At 35.0% G+C, this 21,518-nt stretch overlaps 1 protein-coding gene across 3 annotated transcripts in view; it reads left to right on the top strand.

The window, feature by feature from the left end:
• DPP10 (dipeptidyl peptidase like 10) overlaps positions 1-21,518 on the top strand; it is a 520,390-nt gene that overhangs the window by 382,793 nt on the left and 116,079 nt on the right. For all 3 annotated transcript variants that reach the window (XM_050711702.1, XM_050711701.1, XM_035556057.2), the window contains 2 exons: positions 1,696-1,790; positions 12,170-12,244. In XM_050711702.1, coding sequence (XP_050567659.1) covers positions 1,696-1,790; positions 12,170-12,244 — 170 coding nt within the window. The remainder of the gene's footprint in view (positions 1-1,695; positions 1,791-12,169; positions 12,245-21,518) is intronic.

The raw sequence follows: 21,518 nt of genomic DNA, 5'->3' as shown, positions 1-21,518 counted from the left end.
AACAAGATTCTTAGGAATTTTCATTGCTAGCCTACCTTAAAAAATAAGTGCAAAAGAACCTAAAAGAAGTTGCAAAAAGTTTAATATCCTGGGGTAGCCAGTAACCTGAAACCAAAGTAACTTTCTATGAATTGTTACTGCTTTTCTGTCAAAATGATTTTGAAATCTTTATTTACTAAAGTTTTAAATTTCACACTTCACAATATAATTTTCCTTCCTAAAATCCAGCTCTGATATGCCTGCCCTGAATTCCATCAATCCCACCCCACTTCCCAGCCACAATCTAAAATAGCTTAGTACACTCTTTAAATGAGGCTTCATTAATTTTTCAGAACATACCAGAGGACTTTCACTAATGCTGCATATCTGGAGCTTCTGTGCAGTCAATTAAAATACAGCTACATTTTTCTGAATAAGTGAAGCATATTTTTATGATAGCATAACCTTTTTCTCCAGTCATGTCTACTTGCTTCTTCATAAAATTCAGGCATCTGTAATGAATTTCTCAGGCATTACTGAGGATTAGTAAAGTCCTTTTGTATTTTCTTTAGGCTTAATTTAGAACTTTTCTTATGCTTTTCACATTTTAATAACAAAATAGTTTCAGTTGATTAAGTATACTTCGATTACAAGGGTTTGAAATAAACAAAGAGTAAGTGCTTGATCTCTTTTTAGAAATAGTGAGAAATTTGGAACCAACTTTTTTTTTTTTTTTAATCAAGGCTCGTGTAGTTATTGTGTATCATGTACTGTATCATTGCAAATACTTAAACAAACAGGTACAAAGCCTTTTTCATAGGAGCCACCATTAACTTAGTAATTCATATTTTTTTCTTTAATTCAGACGTATTTGTTTTTTTTTTTTTTGTTATGGAAACTTATACATCAAGTTAAGTGGTAGAAGGAAAAATCATGACAGAGTTCATTGCAGTGTTTTACATGTTTTACAAACATATTGCTTTAACCTTTCTTTCTTAACATGCCACTTATCTGATGATCTGGTATTCTTTGGCCCAGCACTAATCACACAGAAGACAGATATAGTACATATCTTTATCAATCCAGTTACCAGAGGTATAGAATAGTACAGAGGTTTTTTTAGAAACACGTCCAAGGAGTATGTGAACATGGTGTACAGTAAAAGGTTTTTGCTTTGCAAAACTTTGATTTGGTATACAGCCTTTCCATAGCGAATGCGCTCAGACCTTAAAATGTCAGAGTGGCAGTGATTTCTTGATGGAAGCATTTTTAGGTTCAGGATGTTACTTCATTCACATCAATCTCACTGGACATGTTGTCACCACATAAAATGTTTCCATTTAAATGAAATCGTATTTTTGAATGAGGTGAATATGCCATAGGGCATAAACAAATTTTTTTGAAGCTCATGAGACTGATCAACAAAACTAGTTATGATGTATGCAATTCTTCTCTCTGTCTTGTTTGAAGCTCATGAGGAAGATAACAAAACTCGTTATGAATCATAAAATTGTTTGGGTTGTAAGGGACCATAAAGATCATGTAGACCCTGCTATGTGGGTTCCACTAGATTATGGCATATGCAATTCTTCTCTCAGTCTTGTTTGTGTATTGTAATGAAGATATTCTAATGACTTTAGTATGCTTGTTTTCTCTACAGATATTTTATTAAGTAATCAATGTGTTTGCTAATTGTTAATGCCTTTGTTGTTGCAGATACAGCAGTGATATATAAAAATAGGAATGGACACGTTATTGAACTGAATGTAGAAACAAATACAACTACATTATTATTGGAAAATACAACTTTTGTAAGTAATAAGTTTTATTTCTTGTTGGAAGTCTGCTAGTCTGCTTTTTTTTTTTTTTTCCTTTAACAGTGAGTGTAATATTTAAAGATTACAGAAAATGTGTTTATAATCTAGAGTAGGTTATATGTAAATGGAAAGTATGATCCATTCCTCTGTCAGTGCATGATTTCTGGCTGAAGTTATTTGTTGTTTTATTCAACTTAGGTGTAAATAACCAAATCGTTGGGGGATATGTTTCTGGCCACAGTCCATGCTTTTTTCAGGCTATTTCAGCGATCATACCTGGAATGCGTGCTAGTGAAACTAGCTGATGTCTATTATAGGAAGAGACTTCATAAAATGAAGGATCTGTACCCAAAATATTGAGAGCTTTTTTCCTGTCAGAAATGGAGAAAAATGTTCAAAAATCGTATGAAAATTTTCCTTTAAGCAATTACATATATTATATATATATTTCCTAGTCCTGGTATTCTCTGGTTTACCTGTTCTTCTGTGCTTTAACGTCAAACTAGATGGTTGGAGATTATTCCTCTTGACCAGAAAGCAGTATATACGTAAGTGGTTTGCATATGTTTCTGAGTAGCAGTAATTGCTAAGAAATGTTTTATTTCTTAGTCTACATTTTCCTTTGCTTTATGTGGTTAGTTTCAGTGATACCACTTATATCCTACCCTGTAATTCTCGTTTATCAGAGCTTTGCAGCGTAAATACATGGCGTGTCAATCAATCCTCCTAAATACTCCATACAGACCACTAGCTGTTATTGCTAATCCCTGTATTTTTAATTTAGAAAAATATTTGCACCTGCAGACCCAAAAGGATGACTCATTTTCATCAGAGATCTTTAGCAAAGGCTGATTTTATTCCTGGCCTTTGCTGATACAGATTCCTCATTTCAAAGCATTAAGCCCCTGCTGACTTTTCCTTCTAACTCCTTGAACTAGAAAGGGGAGAGCAGAAGTTTGGGAGAATGAACTAGACACTGACTTCCCAGGTCAATGTAAAGATGAATGAGAAGGGAGGAGAGATTTGAATATTAAGAGTGCATGTGTGAGGCTCCCTTACTGTCAGCTGCACCCTTCCATATGCTGGGATGTGTCTCAATGTACTTCCTAGCCCAAAAAAGACTGGCAGGCACAAAAGTGGATGAAAAGGTGAATATCTGTCAAATACAAACCACGAAACATTGAGGAAATATTTTCCCTCTTACCTGTGTGTATCTGTGAGTGCTTTCCTGGCTAAGTAGAGGATTAACTGTGTCAGGCCTACACATTACCTTTAGCGCATAACTTGAATGCAAGTAGCCACATGGACATCTCAGGCTCTAAAATTTGACTGTAATGACAAGCCACGAGTTTCCTCATAAATTAATTCATACATTTTTGGCTGCAAGTGTTTGGCTCATGCAAAGGCTATTGCCAGCATGACAAGCTATTCGGGCCATTATGCTAAACCAGTGATGCCAAGTAATGATGGATCAGTATGGACAAGCTGCTTCATGCTGTGAGTGTCTCATCTTGTCAGAAAGTTGCTCTTTTTTTTTTTTTTTTTATGGAGCTGATTCATCCTGAAGTCCTGCAGACTGACAGAGCTCTAGACACTAGATATCTACACTTAATTAAATGTGGGAAACTGATCCAAGATGGATAATATTCAAGCAACCATTTAATAATTATCTATGGAACAGAGTCAAATAAAGACGTGTTTTTTCTTGTAAAGCTTCACTCTGTACAGAGTCAATAGCTAAGAGTGTTAGATGTAAATACAGTGGATTTCAGCAATGACTGTTTACATGGAAGTAGAATAAAAAGTTGAAAACAGAGCAGAAGTCTCAGTAAGTTTGTTGGCATATGTTTGGCAGAGAGCAATCGGAAATGTTGCCATGCTGAGTTGTCTGTCTCTGTTGAAAAAGGTGGCCAGTGATCCTAACAGAAGATCACAATATTACAGAGGCAGACTGTGCATCTGAAATCAAAAGCTGTCCTGTTCTTATAAGATCCACTGTCCCCAAATTCATACTACTGAAAGTACTCTTCCAAGTTAGATGCCTGGCTCGTTAATCAAACATTTTCCCCACTCAGTGTCACATCTGCTTAACCACTAGTGCATAATTAGAATGGTGCTGGTTTAATGACTCTGCAGAGCTGTCTTATATTAATAAAAAATACAGCACAGATCCAATATAAGCAGTGGCAATGAAAGTTCCCTTTTTCTTCCCTATAAAAAGGTTTCAGTTGTGGAACAGTCACCTTTAGATGGGAGTGATTAGCTTGTTTTCAGTGTGCATTCCCTCTCCTGTTTGCCTGTGCTCAAGCAGCCCACAGAAGTGGCAGGCTTTTCTTAGTAATGTTGATAATTATCCACTGAAAACTGAACTGCCAAAGTAAAGTCATTGCACAGGGAGAAGGGGCTAGTAATGATTCCTTGTCACTACTGATCGGGCAGTATTTGAACCAGCAGAAGACATTTTCTTTTTTCCTTATTACTAATCCTGTAAAGCAGTCTTCCACTGTGTACAGATCACTGGCTTTTGATTTGTATCTTGGAGACTGCCATTTTTTTGTGCAAAGTACATTTCTTTTATCCTTCTTTGTGTTGCTTATTGCCTAAAATCAAAGGTACTCCTACTGAAAAGCCACTATGCTTACTATGCATGGGTATTAACAAAAAAAAGCAAACTACATTTTTGTTAAAAACTTGTTATATAGAGAGGTGTTATAAAATACAGCTTTTAATTATAACTTTAAAAGTGCCCATGCACATGGAAAGAAGAAAAGCTAGGGTTTTGACATTCTAAGATGCCCATTTGTCTTCCATGGGGAAATACGTATGCAAAGTTCCTGACTTAGAGTATTTTTTTTCCAGTTTCATGAAGATTGACTCAGACAGTAGAAGAAATTACTGCACTTCATTTACCCTCTTCAAATGGAATCCTTTTCTATAATCAATCTATTAGTGAAACAATCTGACCTTTATATAATTAAACTGCTATCAAAGCAATCTTATGTGTAACAAATACAGTGTTATAACAGAAAGGAGTAGCTTTTAAAGCATGATGAATATCTTTTAGCTTCTCTGGAGGTCATAATTTAAAGACATGTTTTCTAAACTATACCTGTCCTGTGCCTATTTTCATGTAGTGCATCCTGTTCAAGCTGCCTAATAAATAGTTAATATTCTCAGCCAGCCGCATGTAAATGTTAACAGCTGGAGGCTAGACAGGTCTTCTAGTAGATGGAGCCAAAAAAAGCCCTGGACATTAATCACTGTGTGGCATCCTGATGCTTGCACTGTTGCCTCGATAAATGATTACAATATGTTCTCTATCATCTGTCTGAGGTGCCTATCACCATGAGCCTAAGTGACTTGCTTACCAGTTATTCAGCATTTAGCAATACTTTATTGCACATTACAGTTAAAAAAAAAAAAAAAAAGACATTATGCCTCATTTATCTAAGTAATTTCAGAGTTTAACAAACATTTTATTTATATTTTTTGTCATCAATCATTACATAAAGCCACTAAAGGCAAGTTACCACTTCCCACACAACCTGGCCACAAGACCTGGGTATGCTGTAGAGGAAAGTATGGAGGAAAGGCATGGGAGGCTGTCCATCTGGTCCTTTATTATACTTCTAGCTCAGCCTCCCTTATCTGTTTTCCAGTGCTCAAACCCAAAACAAAATGAAGAAAGCAAATAGATGAGAGAAAATGTGGGTAGGGACTGTTATATGTTCTGTGTTCAAATGTGTTGTAAACCTCTGAAAGAAGCCTTTAGAAATTTTGCCTTCATATCTTTCTCTTAAAAAAGCCAGAATTATTCTGACAGTGGTAAAAATTGTTATTTGTTAGGCCTCACTTCCACTGCCTTTGTCATGGATGTATGCAAAAATAGTCAGATGCCTTGCATGCACTCAGTCCAGAATCCTTGATCAGAAATGAATCTACCATGACCCCTTATGCTTTCCCATTATAGGTGATTAGATATGCTTTGAGTCATCAAATAAAAAGCTTTTGATTTCTTTGTGATACCCAACAATATTCTAGAGTGTCCAAACTGACAACAGTTACACTTGTAAAGTCTTGTGTTATAATAGCCTTCACCCAGCTGTATGCTTTGGACTCTTCTAAAGCCCAGCCATTGCTGACCTTATCTCCCCCTTTCTTTCTGTGCCTTTCCATGACTCTTTTCAAGCTCAAGGGGAGACTGCATCCGAGTGCACAGCAAACAAATCCTATAAGTTGCAAACCTGTTTTCAGGGGCTTGCCAGGAGTATACTCTAGAGTATGTTGTATTGTCGTGTTCCTGTGGGCCATCTTTTACACAAGGATGGAGAGAGAAGGATTGCTTCTTGCTGCCTAGTAATTAGTGGATGGCATCAGAAGGGTGAGCAGAGCAGAAGTAGTCTTGGCTCATGAGTCATGATTAGGCAGTGACAGCCCAGCTGTGAAAACCCCGTGGAAGCGTTGCAGCCAAAAGCCGAGAATGAGCGTTTTAGTATGAACAGAGCTTTTGGCAGGAACTGTTTTGTGCCGTTTCATAGAGCGTTCTTCATAAACACCCCTTCTCATTGATAGTCCTCTTTTTGATTTATTTTTGTTTTGTTGTTGTTTTGTCCCCACACACTCCCTTCTTTTGATGGGAAACTCAGTGCAGCATCTTAATGCAATTATAGTTTCTTTGTTGATTAATATAGCTTTAATTGCAAGAGTAGCTTACATGCTTATATTTTAAGAGTCTTGTATAAGAGCTTAATGAAAGGGTGAATAATGGTAAATACATTAAACAACATTATATAACCTCATAAATATTAGTAATTGTTGCAACACTGGACATTTTAATGACCCACACATGTTGTAAATAGGTTGTTATGAACACTGCAACATTATCTCCTCTCTCCCATGCTCCTCTAAATGTTAAATAACCCCCTCAGCAAAACCTTTTCAGTAAAACCTTTTCAGGGTTTTTATGGGTTAGGGTTTATTGATGCACTGCACCACTGCACAGAGAGAGGGGAAGGCCTGACAGATGGAAGGGCTTGCTGTCACTGTGGTCTGGTGGTGGCCAGTGGTGTTTGTCCAAGTACAGGAGGCTTCAATGTATAAAATGCAATGAAGTATGTGCCATAATGTCAGGTTAGGGTAGCTCTGTGTGGGATCTCTCTAAAAAAATACCCCCGATATAGAAAAGAGTTCAGGGCTAACTATGCCAAAGATGAGGAATGAGAGGAAGAAAAATTCTGTGGTTTACTCATTAGAGGTTATTTTCTACTAGAGAAACAACGGTGCAAGGCTCTAGTGAGATTCATAGGTCTGTTCATTCTTTTTTGTAACCTACAATCACCTCTTCATCCACATGAAAACTCTTGAGTGGGTTGGTTTATGTTTTCAGAACTACCCAGGATGCCCCCTCCACCTTTTACACTGGATAGGAAACCTGACTGTTAACAATTACAATATATAGAATCAGAGCATTTTTGGAGGTGGACTAAATGCTCAGGTGACACGGGAAATAACGTGTTAAGAAATGTAACCTTGGAAACCCAAGTTTTTCAACATTCTAATTATGATGCATTTTCCTAATTACAACCAGACTCTCTTCTCTGAGGTCCCCTATTTTTACTGCTACAGGGTTTGCTCTTCTGCTAGGCTCCACTCTCCCCCGCTCTCTCATCTGACCTCCCAGTGGTCCATCTTCTCCTTTCAGTCACAGTCACTGGTAATGGAAGAAAAATCCCATCGCTCCCTTGATTGCTAATACCACTCTAGGAACCTGCTACATGGCAAATCCCTTCTCGTTATGCAGCTACTGTAATTCTGTCCCATCTGATTCCTCTTATGCATTGCCATTTGGTCAAAGTCTGTCTGATAAGTTGAGCTGAATACCTACCAATGAATGCTAATGAGCTGTCAAACATAGGTGTTCAGTTATATCATTAAATTAAAATTCTGATGGAGATATAGGTAGGTGATATAGAAAGATGTATAATATGCTAGGTAGTAGTATTTCCACCAGCATTAAAGTGACAGTCTAGAACTCCTGAAATATTTTATCCTGGATGAATAACAAAAATTTTAAAAGCCTAAATATGTGTAAAAGGAGTATTAAGCAATAGAGAAGAGTAATAATAGTAGTGTGAAAGATGTAAATTTCTGGGGAAAGCAGAAGTATAAGAAACTGAAACAGAAGGAAGTGTAAAACTAAAGGAAAAAACAACAACAAATAAGTGAATTCAGCAAAAGCAAAAATTTCCTCTAATGAGTTTGAAATGTGATGTGTTATTTCACTTAAAACTATCCAAATGAAAATATGAAAGAAGAGTAAATTGTTTGACAGGTAATAAGGATCCATTCTTACAGCTGTAGGCTAGACTGTCTTCGAGGTAACTTCTATCTGTATGCTCTGTGGCATATTTTTGAAAGTTTATGAATAAGGGACTGATTTAAATGTTATAGCAGTTTAAATCCACCAGAAGCATAAAAACAACGTTTTACAGTAGATGCAAAAAGAAATAAAAGCATGCTTATACTGAGGGGCACCCAATGTAAAGCCTCTTCTATACACAATCATAACAGGCATTTCTGTTAATAGCAAAACACACATAAAATGTAAAATTAAAAAAAAAAATCAGTGCAAAACATTGACTTGAGAAACGTTCACTGGAATTTTGGTTTCCATTTCAATCACCCGTGCATGAAAAGGTGGAATAATAGCCAGTTTCAGTGTGTGTGGCGGCATTATGTTTCTGTTACATAATCTCTTTCATTTTTTCACTTTCACTCATACTGTCTCAAGCTGTTCTCATCCTCTTTTTCTCTCCATGCAAAACTACATTTTGCAAAACTTGTTTGGTATCTGGACAAGAGAAGGAATCTGGAAAACTAAAGGGCAAAAGACACTATCTCCTTTTGCCTCCATTTGACTCATACCCTTGTTATCTCTGGTGGCAGTCAGACTTGCAGTCATTGCTTGTCCATGAGATCATGCATCACTGTCAGGAAAAAAAATGAAAACCCTTATCACATGAAGCATTTATTTCAAAGGAACCTGGAAATTCAGTGTTAAGTATGGTGAGATATAATTATATAGTCAAGGGGTTTTCAATTGGGTGAGAAATGCAAGGGCAGATACAGGATCATTCTTTTATGTCTGAAAAAGTGAAATGATGTCATATTCAGCAATCTTGGAAAAAACTGATGACAAATTTGTAAATTAAGAAAGGAAGACTGTACAGGTGAAATGTGACTAATTTGGGGATAACAACAATTTATCTGCTCAAAATGTTTTATGCTTGAATACAGCTGATTGCTCTTGTAGACATTTTATGTCTTGATGTGGCTAGGTAGTACAGACAAATGTTAAGGACATAAGGAAATAACCTTTCTTTCTTCCTTGTCTTCAGCCTTTCCTCTGTTCTGGTTTGGAAAGAGGATATGGGTGTATGTGGAGTGCACAGTGCAGCCCAGGGTAGGATTACCCCCAGTCTGCTAACCAGCTGATACTGTGCAGTGATGCAGAGGGAAACGAGCCCTGCTTCTGCATCCAGGAACAAAGCCTAATTAGCTGTGTTTCTCCCCGTTTCAGTGCTTATTTGTCCAGAGCTACATTTCTTACAGATCAAGAAAAGATAAGCCATGGAGGCAGAATCATAAGGGACAGCATTTAGTTCTATCATCCTGAGGAAGGCTCAGTAGCTCCTGACAAAGCAAGAAGCTTGAAAAGTTGCAGATATGCAGACATGATAGTGGAACAAGCATTCTCCAGATTTCTGATAACAAGACACTTGAGGTTATTTATTCCCACTGTTTCCAATATGATATTTTTTCAACACTTTCCTTAAAATTCAGAAAACAATGTATTCTGGGAACAAATCCTTGAGGTCAAAGCCTTCACAAATTTACTTTTAATAAATAAATTCATCCCTGTAACAAACATCCCAATACACGATCTCCTCAGGGTTTCAGCAGCATACATCTAGTCTCCTATGGAGGGAACCAAAATTTTCTTTTAAATCCATCACCTGGTGATCTTATCTCCTCAGTCATGGAGTCAGGCTTCTGTTGGCTGATGAAATACCTTAGACATATTTATGGGGAAAAACTGAAATCTTTCTTTTGTTTTAGTCAGCTCACAGTTTCTGAGCTTGCTTTCCATGTTAGGCAGGAGGAATGAGTCAGGTGGTTTTTGTTTGTTTGTTTTGTTTTTAATCAGAAAGGTTTCTTTTGCGCACACAAGTATGGTTTCTGAATTTATTGCCATGATTTTTCTTGTCTGAAAACAAAACAAAATTGGGTCACTTAAATCCCTCTGAAATTCTGTTTATTGTTCGTAAATTCAGCTTAAAAAATAGGTTGATTATGTTTTTAGGATAGTTTAAAGAAATCAGCAGTACTATCAGCCTTGACCATGAACACATGATTTTTTGTGATCTTCTAGTTTTTATTTTCTTGTTTCTTAAGTGGAATATTAAAAAAAGTATAAAATAGCTTTATGATCCTCTTAGCAAGAATAATCCCATTATACCAACAAAATGAAAACTGTTTTGCTAAAACCATTATCTGCAACGAAGAGATTATAGCTCATTGGTATTGCACTTATACCATGTGTCGAAGGTATTCCTGGAAGCAAACAAAATTTTGCATGTGAGCGCAAGCTGAATGAACAAGGAAATCTTGAGTGGGATTCAAATTATTTTAAATCCCAAATTCCCAAGATTCTACCTGGATACAGAGTAAGTGAGTAGCTCTTCCTTGTGATGCCTCAGATCACCAATACTTTGCAGCTGAGCTATTCAGGTGTTTGCATTAAATGCATCATTATTTTTGTGGTGGCATAATCAGTGAAATAAGATTCTTAATAAATAGAGGAAATGGTAAGCACCACATTCCCTGAGAATGAATTTGGAAAGCTGCATGTGTTATATATTGCTTAAGACTGAAGTAGTGGGGTAATAATTAATAAACCACTACAAAGTAGAGAAATTTCCCATCTAAAATTGTTTTCAGTGATGTGCTATGTAAAGGGAATGTTGCTCATGGATTTAGTCTCTGCTTAAAAATGATTATCTCATAAAAGGCTCTTTGTACACAGTAGAAATCTATTCTGTGTACTTTTTAGATTAAAAAAACACACAACCTAAAAGCATATTTTTGTCTTCTTTCCTCAAGACTGCAGACTTATCTTCTAAGTTTTGATACTTCCATGCTCTTATACGTAGTTTGTCTTCAAAATTTTTTTTTTTCTTTAGATTTCATTTGGATAACTTGGTTCTAATTATGTTACCTAATAACTTGATTTTAATTTGTACATCAAGATGTGGTGTCTTCCAAACTTATTGGAAGATTAGACTTTTTTTTGTTATTTAGGAGTAGCTCAGCTACTATAAATATATTGGTCTGTGATTGTTGGTTAGTGCACCTTAAACCCTTGTTGAATTCATTAGATTAGCAGTGGGATTAGGCTAAACAGAACAGGATGCTTAAGAAGCAAAATCAGGGAAAGTATTCAAAGAGGGGATAGGTGTTGTTTTGCACAACTATTCGTATGCTTTCTTTCATCTTGTATCTTTGTGGTTCTGTTTTTTTGTTGTTGTTCTTCTTCTACATCTATTATTTCCATTTTTCACTTCTTTCTTTCCATCTCCTTCTGCAGACCTGTCTCAAGATTCATTTAAAATTATTTCCTGCAATGCCCTTTAAAGCACATTCTTATCTTCCTTTTACATTAAATGCATTAAGTTCTTTCCAATGTCAACATTACTCCTTGATTAAATTACAAGCCTGAATTCAATTGGGTGTCATGTAATCTTAGCTAGATATAAAGCAATGTTAGTTTTATAATGGTACCTTATGTTCCACTTTATTTTCCACTAAGCATTTTATTTCTTATAAGAAAAAGAATTTTTCTTTAGTGGAAGTTGTCTTGCAAATGTTTATGTATGTGGTATTGGAAGAAAAGCAACAGAGACATATTGCAGACTTTTTTTCTTTTTCGTATGTTATCTTTAAGTTTAACCTAGTGATGAATGTCCCTTATAATCATTCCTGAAGTACATACCAACCAAAGCATTTTCCTTCATCCTCTGTAAATGAATTGGTTATAGTTTTTATCCTTAAGCTTAGTGCCTGCAATCAAGACTAGAAACTCATCAGATTTTTAATTCATAGTTAGTGTTGAAGCCAGATTGATCTGTCACCATTTTACCCATTCCAGCCTAGACTAAGAATTATTGGAGTACTTCTTTTGTGAAAATTAAGTAGGTTTTACTAATCAGAACTCTTCTGAATGGGGAGTTCTTAAATTAATGGTAAGATAATTTGGAGAGAAAAAGAAATGATCCTTCTTTCTGTAAACTCACTGTAATTGTTACTTCATTTAGGTAACTTTCAAAGCATCAAGATACTCAGTTTCACCAGACTTAAGATTTGTTCTTCTTGCATATGATATAAAACAGGTAAGCCGACTATTCATTTTTAAATGAGCCTTTAAATTAAAACTCTGAAACCCTTGTTGTTTTGTTTATTTTGTATGTAATTCCACATAACATAATTTGATTCAATGACTCAATATCTCTTTCCCTAACTTTCTAATGAAGTGATGGTAAAGTGTGTACTTAAATATGCACAGAAATATTGCAATATTCTCTGTTTAGAGGTAAATTGCCATGACTTCTCTGAAGTGTCATGCCAGTTATGTAGTAGAGGTTTCATAACCCTTAAACTGTTGTGTTATGAGCTGATGATGTGAAAGCCCGTCTTCTGATACTCCTTCCTGTTTCATACAGCTGCTTGTGTCATTTATGAGCTATCCTTAAAAAAAAAAAAAAAAAAAAAAAAAAAAATCTAGACTGTTTCAAGTCCAATAATTTTTATCACTGGCTTCAGTAATCTGAGAGATTTTGAAGGCTACTAAATTGTTAAAAAAAAAAAAAAAAAGTTTCAATGAGTAATACTACATACTGGTTTTGAAAATAAATCTTGGAATACAATAAAAAATGAAAACGGTTTTATGAATTTCCTCTATGCATATAAGTGTTCATAGAAAAAGTGCTAGTAAAATGTTTCTTTTTCAATTTCAGAGCATTGAACTTCACAATTACCCATTAATACTTGTTACCTTAATATCAGAAGTCAATGCTCAGAAATAAAAAAAAAAAAAAAAAAATTACCATTATTGTGTTAGATTACAATATAGTCTTTTACTTAATGTTTCGTGTCAGTAAATAATATGATATCTGTCTCTTGATCATTGAATATTTTATTGTTCTAAGAATTTCATTTTCAGGTTAGGGTACAAAGCTTTCCAGCCTCTGCTAACATTGATTTATTGACCTGTATATCTGCAGCTTTAATAATTATATCTGCAAACTAAAAAATATGGTGAAACCTAATCTGAAATATTCTAAAGGTGTTGAGGTGAAATGATTCATTTATTTAGGACTAAATCTGAGTAGGTGATTTTCTACCGATTCTAGTGGATTGTAGATGAAACTCTTACAGCGTGTGTTGACAAATAAGCAGGAAATAGCTGCTGTTGTTAGGTTCACTGGTTTTGTTTTTGGAGGGTTCCAGTTTTATTATTGTCTGAAACGAACTTTCTCCTTGCTGTTTCCCTTCCTCATTGTTTTTTATTGTGTGCAAAAATTTATTAATTACTAATATTACTTCGTTTCCTTATTTGCTGTATTCTGATTTTTGTTTTGGATGGGTTTGATCGATTGAGATTTTCTTAGTAATTGTATACTGATACAGAAAAATGGCAAATCATGAAAATATCCATCACTTTTTATTACATATAAATGCAGTCACATCAGGGCTGAATCTCTGTCCCTAAGTAAAGATGATCCACTGACATGCAAAGAATTCTCAATGCGTGCTGATCATATAACTTGGCAGGTGAAATCCCTTTCCATATTTTCTTATGGAAAGAAACATTTAATTCCTTTTACAGTCTAGTTTCTGGAAGATACATATAGGGATAAGGCTTGCAGCATTTATATTTTGCACCTAGCTATCTCCTTTGCTCAATTATATTGACGAAAAACAGCTAAAATGGGAATGGAACCAAGTTTGGCAAACAGCATGTACTTGTAGTCCTGGTTGGCTTTGGATGAGGCTTTTGTTGCTTACTCCTGAGTACTCCAGCTGGGCTCATGACTTTCAAAACAGAAAAATATTATGATTTTTGCATCCTCTGGAAGTGGTGGTGTCAGTGTTAAAATTGGTTAATAGCTGGGTGTTGTCAGCTAGATCCTCAGTTCTTGTAAGCAGAAATAACGCCACTGAAGTCTGTTACCTCCTGAGAAGAATCTTATCCTTAAGGTAGATAGAAGGGAAAATACACCAAGAAGCGTAAAACAATTCTTTCAAAATTTATAAAACGAATATGTGGTAAAAAGCCATTTCTTACTCTAAAATGTTTAGTTTTTGAGAGATTTGTTAGGCTGGTGGGGCACTTCTATGTTTTTTCAAAATCTTTAAGGGAAAGGAATGCCTTGGGAAGACTCCTTTTTAATATAAGAAACAGTAGTGATGCACAAATAAGGAGAAAGTTAACGTTCATTTTCATTGGGTTACATTTTTATTCCTCGGTTTTTCCTCAGTTAAAGCCTGACTTACTGGTTCTGAGGATTTGCTTATTTTTGTGTTTGTGTGAGGGTAAAGGTTGAGGTTTTAATGCCCACTACAAGGAACAGCAAATTACCTGTAGGTGTTTAGTCGATCTCAGCACCAGCTTGTGTCATAGATCTCTGAACTTCAGGACTTCAATGCCTCTGTTTGTCCCTTATTTCTTGTGATTTAAGTATTTAATTGCACTGTAAGGTATTTGATAGGTTTTCTGCTATTACTGAATTTGAAGGCTTTATTTTTTTTAAATGATAATGGTTGTTTACGTACATTAATCTGTGGTCTTTGTAGAATACAGTGATACAGCTGGAACAGATTTATTAATCAACAGTTTTATAAATAAGCTAGTGTGCTTCAGCTGAACAGATTGAAGAAAAATAGAGACAAATGTTTCTTCAAGACATTTTGTCATGAAATTGTAATTAGAAATAAGGTTATTTTGATGTTTGGATTAAAAATAAATGTTGAGTTAAATTAAATAGTTGAATATTTATTTTACTGTTGTCAGCATTTTCTTTAATCTATTTTATGCTTGGAATGGCAAACCTTAATTAAATTTGCAGTTGTTTCAGCACAATTAAGAATGTCCTCTATGCAAAATGGGACTTAAATCTGCATGAAAATAAGCCATCTTTGAATACAAAAGTAATAATTGAATGAATCATTTAAACCATGCTTAATGGAAGGAACATAACCATTTTATTTGGCATAGTATCTGTTTTAGTGTCAGTCTGTAAACTTCATATGGAAGAAATTTCTTTTATTGAAGAATTCGAAGTGGTGTTGTAAATTGATTTTTGGACATCAAGGTTCCTCCATCTGTATCATAGCAAGTCACAGAATGTAAGCCAGTGTTACTGGCATAAGCACTGGGGCTGTCTGGCATTTTCATTTCTTAACAGGAGGCTGTGGCAATTTTAGATATACTTCGTGTGTTCTTTGCTGTAGTACTCCTTGCTTCTGAAATACTTTTATCAGTTCTCTAAGTTTTTTGACTTTGCCAAAACTTGCATGAATTGACTGTGTGTAGTTCAGGCTTTTCTTTCTGTCACTCACTGTAATTCGATTGGCATCACTGAAAAAGTTTCATTTTTCCAAGGCACCTGATCAGTAAGTAGGAGCTAATTTGAGAAATGAACACATACATTCTTGCGGAATGTCCTGCCAACCTGATTCTTCTAGGACAGTGTGAGCGCAGCAGCAGGGAAGCCATTGTACATATTGTATGAAGAGTGGGGATAGTTTTGCAGTGGTATATCTTTTTGATTTTGATTTTACTTTGAAGATTATCAAGGTGTGAGCAGAGAATGTGATACTCTGAGAGTCTGAGCATCTAAGCCAGTTGAGATCCCAGAGGAAAGGTTATTTCACTATTGCTTTTAATAAGGGCTGTGTTAAAATGACGTACAAAATTTTTCTTACTCTGCTGGTGGTAGCATTCACAACTGCCAAAAAGTGATACATAGTTTTGATTAGAAAATGGAAATCAGACACTCTGTCCTTGCATTAATGGTAACGGAGGGGGCAGTAAACTTGCAATTCATAGTGCAGTGAGGTCCCAAGAAATTCTTACCAGTGGGGACTTTGTGTGTCCCTCAGCAGAAGGTTATGTGTTGCGAGTTGTCCATAGAGTCTGTGTGAAATGAAAGTACACTTTATACCAGATGTTAGAGATTTTTAGCTCAGACATCATAGGCATATTCTCCCCATGCTTTTGCTAGAATATAATATGTCAAAGAGAGCAAGTGAAGAAGGAAATAGGATCAGTTCCTCTCTTTCTCTGTAACTCCCCTTTTTTCCTCACTTGTTTTTAATAACCTTGTGATTGTTTTGTTTTCCTACCAACTGCCTTCTCCCTGCTTTCAAATCCCTATTGAACAGCAATTTTAATGAATTTTTCCTACTTTATTCTCTTTGTTACTAATGTTCATTTTCCTCTTTGAATGCATGTTGAATTACATGAAGTTTGTTTTTAGCTTTTGGTTGAGGAAGGTGCTTAAAAACAAATTAAAGATCATCTATAGTCTAGAAGCATAAGCATTTGTACATTCCCTAAAATAGAAAATGTTTAGCTGAATTAAGGCTTCAAATTATAATCTCTTGTAGCTAAAGAATTTTAATAACACAGTGTATTTATCTTATAGCACTGTGAAAATAATAGTTCTTACGGTAAGATCAGGATGAAGACTAATCCAGTCCTCTTCACAAAGGTAGGAGAAAAGCAGAGCTGTGGATCTAAACTTGTGTGGAATTTATCATTCGTTCAGTAGGAATGAAAAATACTTCAGAAGTGTTTCTGAATATTTGTAGTTTAGAGTATCAAAGGAAAGACAATAGTCCTACACAGCGTCTGAAGTAAAGAAACCCCAAGAGAAAGAAGTTACTTATCTGCTGTACATTGATGCCTGTCATTGCTTTGCTGCTATAATCTCAATTTTTAGAGGCTAATGATAGGGAGTACTAACCGCAGTCTACTGCGAGTGGAGAGCAAATGGCAAGAAGTGACACACTCATCAAACTTTTAGACATTGCCTCTGATAGTGGCTTACTCGAGTGCACTGAAAAATCTTCAGGAGTTTATCTGTAGATTAGAAGAATCCATGAAGGGAAAAATTCAATGAAGTCTTAAATTATGATTATCTGCTCTGCATTAAGAGATTATTTTACCACCAATTAAGTGGAAACTAAACGTTCAGTTGTTGGTAAACTTTCTGGTCAGTTAAATAAATTATTGGATTTTTTTTTTCCATGAAAAGTAAAGGATAAAGAAAATGTCTTGCATTATTTCATATTTTTAATCAAGACACTGGTGTTAAAATATCAGAACATGTGGAAGTGTTTTCAACAAGTATTTATGAAAATCTTACTTTGAAAGCATTATCTGGAGCACTAGCTAGAGGTTGCTAACATACACAAAAAGATTAAATGAAAACTGTCTTCCAATACTAGAAACAAAGTTTTCTCAACAAGGTGTCTCCATACAAAGCAATTTCAAAAGGCTTCATATACCTGTAGTGACCTGGACAGTAGTATTTTATGTAGTGCTGTGTACAAAGTAAAGATCTAATTTAAAATTTACGCTATCAACTTTTTCTTCAGAAATGCTTATTTCTTTAGATAAGCCTGTTCGTGTGTTTCATAGGTCCTCAGGGTGATCTTTCTTTTGTTCATTTTGAGATGAGTCCGGAAGCAAACCATGAAAATGCATACTCGTGAACATAATAGGTGATAAATAAGTCTCATCCAGACATGACTTTACCATTCTTCATCTCTTATCATGAATATGGAAGACCAACTTTTACCAGCTGTAGCACAGTGAGGAAAAAAAAATTAAGGGAATTTTAATTTTCATCCATCCCTGGTATTCAATTTTGAATTTTTACAATATATTTTATTCTTCTCAGATATCAAAAGAAGAGGTATCTAAAAGATCAGATTAAGAAATCTTTGGAAGCAGGCTGCTCATTTTTCTCCCTTTTAAAGGCTGTTGTTGTGCTTCGAGTTGAAGTTTTAACTGGGTACAAATTTGTTAAAAATTTAATAGCTAGGATCTTGGCATTTACTGCATCTACTTGACTTTTTTTTTTTTTAAATATAGCTCCACAGATATGCAAGATAATTTGAAGATATAAAAAGAAAAGGCCTTTGCTGGAGGATATGGTTTTCTTTGTGGTACACTTGCAAAATGAATTTGGTGATGCTGTGTGCTCTCATGAATAGTCCCATTGAAGCGAGCATTCAGATTGTGAGCACTCAGCGCCCCACTTCTGTCTAGGCCTTCATCTAAATTACGTGGCAAAACATAATAGCCACCAGTCCTTATAAATAGAAGATAGGGAAACACAGAATTTGAGAAAATAGAAAGGGTATGTTTTATGCTGAGAATCAAGGGCATTGCTGTTTGTTTTGTATTTGTCTGATAAACAGCCTTTTCTCGTTATTTTTAATACTGAATAGGAATATTTTTAACAATAAATAAATCAAGGACATTCTTAGAAAATAACAGGGCAAAGAGTGTTAGGATTCCTAACTGGAGACTGGATTAGTAGCTGTTAGTAGCTGAAAAAGCTTAATGGAGCTTTAATTTGGATTAAGATCTGCTGGTGTTCACCACAAGCAACTCTAGCCAGGTGATGCACCCATCTGTTTTTAAAATTTCTTTGTTCCCTGCTCCCAAGAAATATTTTCTCCCTTATTTTCAAAAGAATAGGGACTAAAATAATATTTTACACATCTCAGTTTTGACAGGTTTTACCCTAAGCATGAATCATTGGTAGTTGAACTTCTACACGTTGATTTCTCAAATACAAGTGCTGGCTCTCACATCTTCAAGTACGGTGAATAAGTGATAACTGAGGAGCAGAAACCACTTCATGGATTTGACTGACCCGTTACATTAAGCATTTTGCTGAAAATGATTTTTTTTTTTTAAATGATGGACATCAACATGCTCCATAATGACTAATTTCAGATCAGACATACTCTTTTCTATATGTGCTAAACATAGATGAGATTGAGTTACTTAAAGATTAACATCTTAACAAATATCTACAATCCTGTTCATGTATTCAATACACTTTGGAAGTCCATTTTAAGCAACTTTTTTCTTTGTTATTGAATTTTAGATAGAGGATATAATGAAAAATTAAAAAGTGTATCTTGCTGAGAAATGTGATATGCAGTATAGTCTTCTCAATAAACTTTTAAATGAGATACTGTTAGTATTGATGAATGTCACTTAACTAGCTACTTAATCTTAACATAGTTAGTGATCGCACATTCAGAGTTGCAGTCTTTCAGCCAAACTAGTGTATGTTTTAAGTGGCTGTGAATTTTATACTGAAAGAAATTAACATTCTTATTTGGCTGCAAGACTACGAATTAGATTCACAAACTACCGATGACTTAGTGAGCTCCTGTTTTGTCTAAATGCAAAAATATATGGTAAAAATTTTTTGATAGATGAAATAGAATGCTTAAGCACAGTCTAGGAGCCTAGAGTTTACCAGCTTTTGAATTTTTTTTTTTTTGTTAATTTCTGTTTTTAAAATGATTATTTAGGAGGTAGAGTTATTCTACTATATCAATTGATGTGTTAGTTAGATTGAATTCACATTAATAGCAGAGATACTATTTTTTTTGGAATATATTTAGAAAAGCTAAACAAAAACTATGTAGAGAAGCACTGTCATTTTTTCAGATTTCTAATGTAAGTATCCACTTAAATATGTGTATATATTAAAATAACTATAGTTTGATATATTTATTTCAATCTAATCCAACACAAAGTAGAAGCATACACAAAAATTTAATAATTCCATAGTTTTGTCTGTGTTGTCATACATCTTTTGACTGTAGTCTACCAGTGACAGTGTCTTGAAATCAAAATCCCAAACATTACATGCATATGGTATTTCACTGGTTAAACTTAAAGTATGAAGCTGGACCAGGGCTTACCCTGAGCCACCTGGTCTTAATTCGGAGCAGAAAGTTGGACTACACACTTCCTAGGATCCTTCCAACCTGGATGAGTCTGTGAATCAATATTATCACATCAGCAATATTATTGCTTGAGATAAAGATTCTGCAGATATTCACAAAAACAAACTCTCTGCACTTGAAAACGAATCTCAAATGTTTACCCATGTTCCAGTTTCTTATTCACAAAGTGTTTAGTCACACATAAATGTTCCTTAAGCCATTCTCAATAGTATTGTTCACCATTTTCTTTTATATTCACTTAGATTTTTAATCTCCAAATGTTCTTATACCTTTGTGTATATTGGAAAACTGATCATCTGCCTCTCTGGATAATGTGAACAGATAAACAGATAAAATTCTTAAAGTAACAATCAGATTTGCTTGGAAAAAGTTCTGAAATGTTTGTGCTCTGCAAAACGAGCAATGAGGAAAATTAACGGAAGGAAAAACCTAAGTTCTGAGTGAGGATTAACGATTACTTCATATTATGGTTAAATAGTTAAACAGTCTAGACATCTCTGGAAACCAATTATTTTTTTCCCTCTCACATTTTAGGATATATCTGCTTTTTCAGCTGTGTATAATTCTGTCTCTGTCAGCAGCACACAGTGAATAATTTTTTAATTTTGTGTAGGAAATTGCAACTTTTTTTTTTTAGTTCCAGATTGCAAGTTTCTGGTCAAAAGAATCTAATTCACAACTGGAAGTGTAACCAATGCATTCTTAATATTGTAATAAATCAGCTTTATGGTATTGAAAAACATTATCTTTAATAGCAATACTAATTTGTTCCTTTGGCATCATTTGTTTTTCCAAAGCTGTACAGTGCTATGTTTTCTAGTTATTTGTATGTGAGTAAAAGAAACTGTACAAGCAAAGTCAAGAATCAGTCAACCCTTTTTGAATTAAAAGAATCTATTTTGCTTTCTGTTGCACGGCAAAGTCTCTTTATATATTGAAGATAGATCCTATGTGAACTTAGATGCTTTTAAAGAATTTTTACATGGAAATGCCAGCTAATCAGCATCTCTGGTTGTTTCTGTCCTAACAGTCTTTCGAGGGCATAGTCAGCTTACATAGAAGCATCATAGAATTGCTTGGGTTGGAAGGGACCTTAAAGATAGTTCAACCCCCAAGCTTCCACATCCATCTTTTGTTACAGCATTTCTATGTGATAATAGCAGCTTGCATTGTTATCTTTGTGGCAGCTTATATTTTGCTTTTGTGAAGCTGACTCCTGTGTAATACCAATACTGGAAACAAATGTCCTCAAACTGTGTTCCTCTGATAATGGTTTTAATTTGTGTGGATTCTGCTTAACTGTAGCCTCAGTTCTTTTAACTTAGCATTGCAATGTATGATGCCTGCTTGCATCTTGTGTGACTGCACTTTTACTTCCCCCCCCCATTATTCCTGTCTGAATCTGATCTTCAGATCAAGGCCATGAAGGGGAGAAGGCAGGTTGTGATCATTTGACAACAGTTACAGCGTATGTCCCTTCAGCAGGTATACAAGATGAGAAATATAGTTCACTTATCAAAGAGCACATAATCTCAGATGTGCTCAGTTTTCATTTCAGCTTCCAAGTTAACTTTTCATCAAGTATTCATATATTTCTTC

This window comes from Cygnus atratus, chromosome 6 (assembly GCF_013377495.2).
Source record: "Cygnus atratus isolate AKBS03 ecotype Queensland, Australia chromosome 6, CAtr_DNAZoo_HiC_assembly, whole genome shotgun sequence".
In the NCBI taxonomy this organism is placed as follows: domain Eukaryota; kingdom Metazoa; phylum Chordata; class Aves; order Anseriformes; family Anatidae; genus Cygnus; species Cygnus atratus.
Note: the sequence above shows the minus strand (reverse complement) of the source record. Positions and strands in the feature narration are given on the sequence as shown.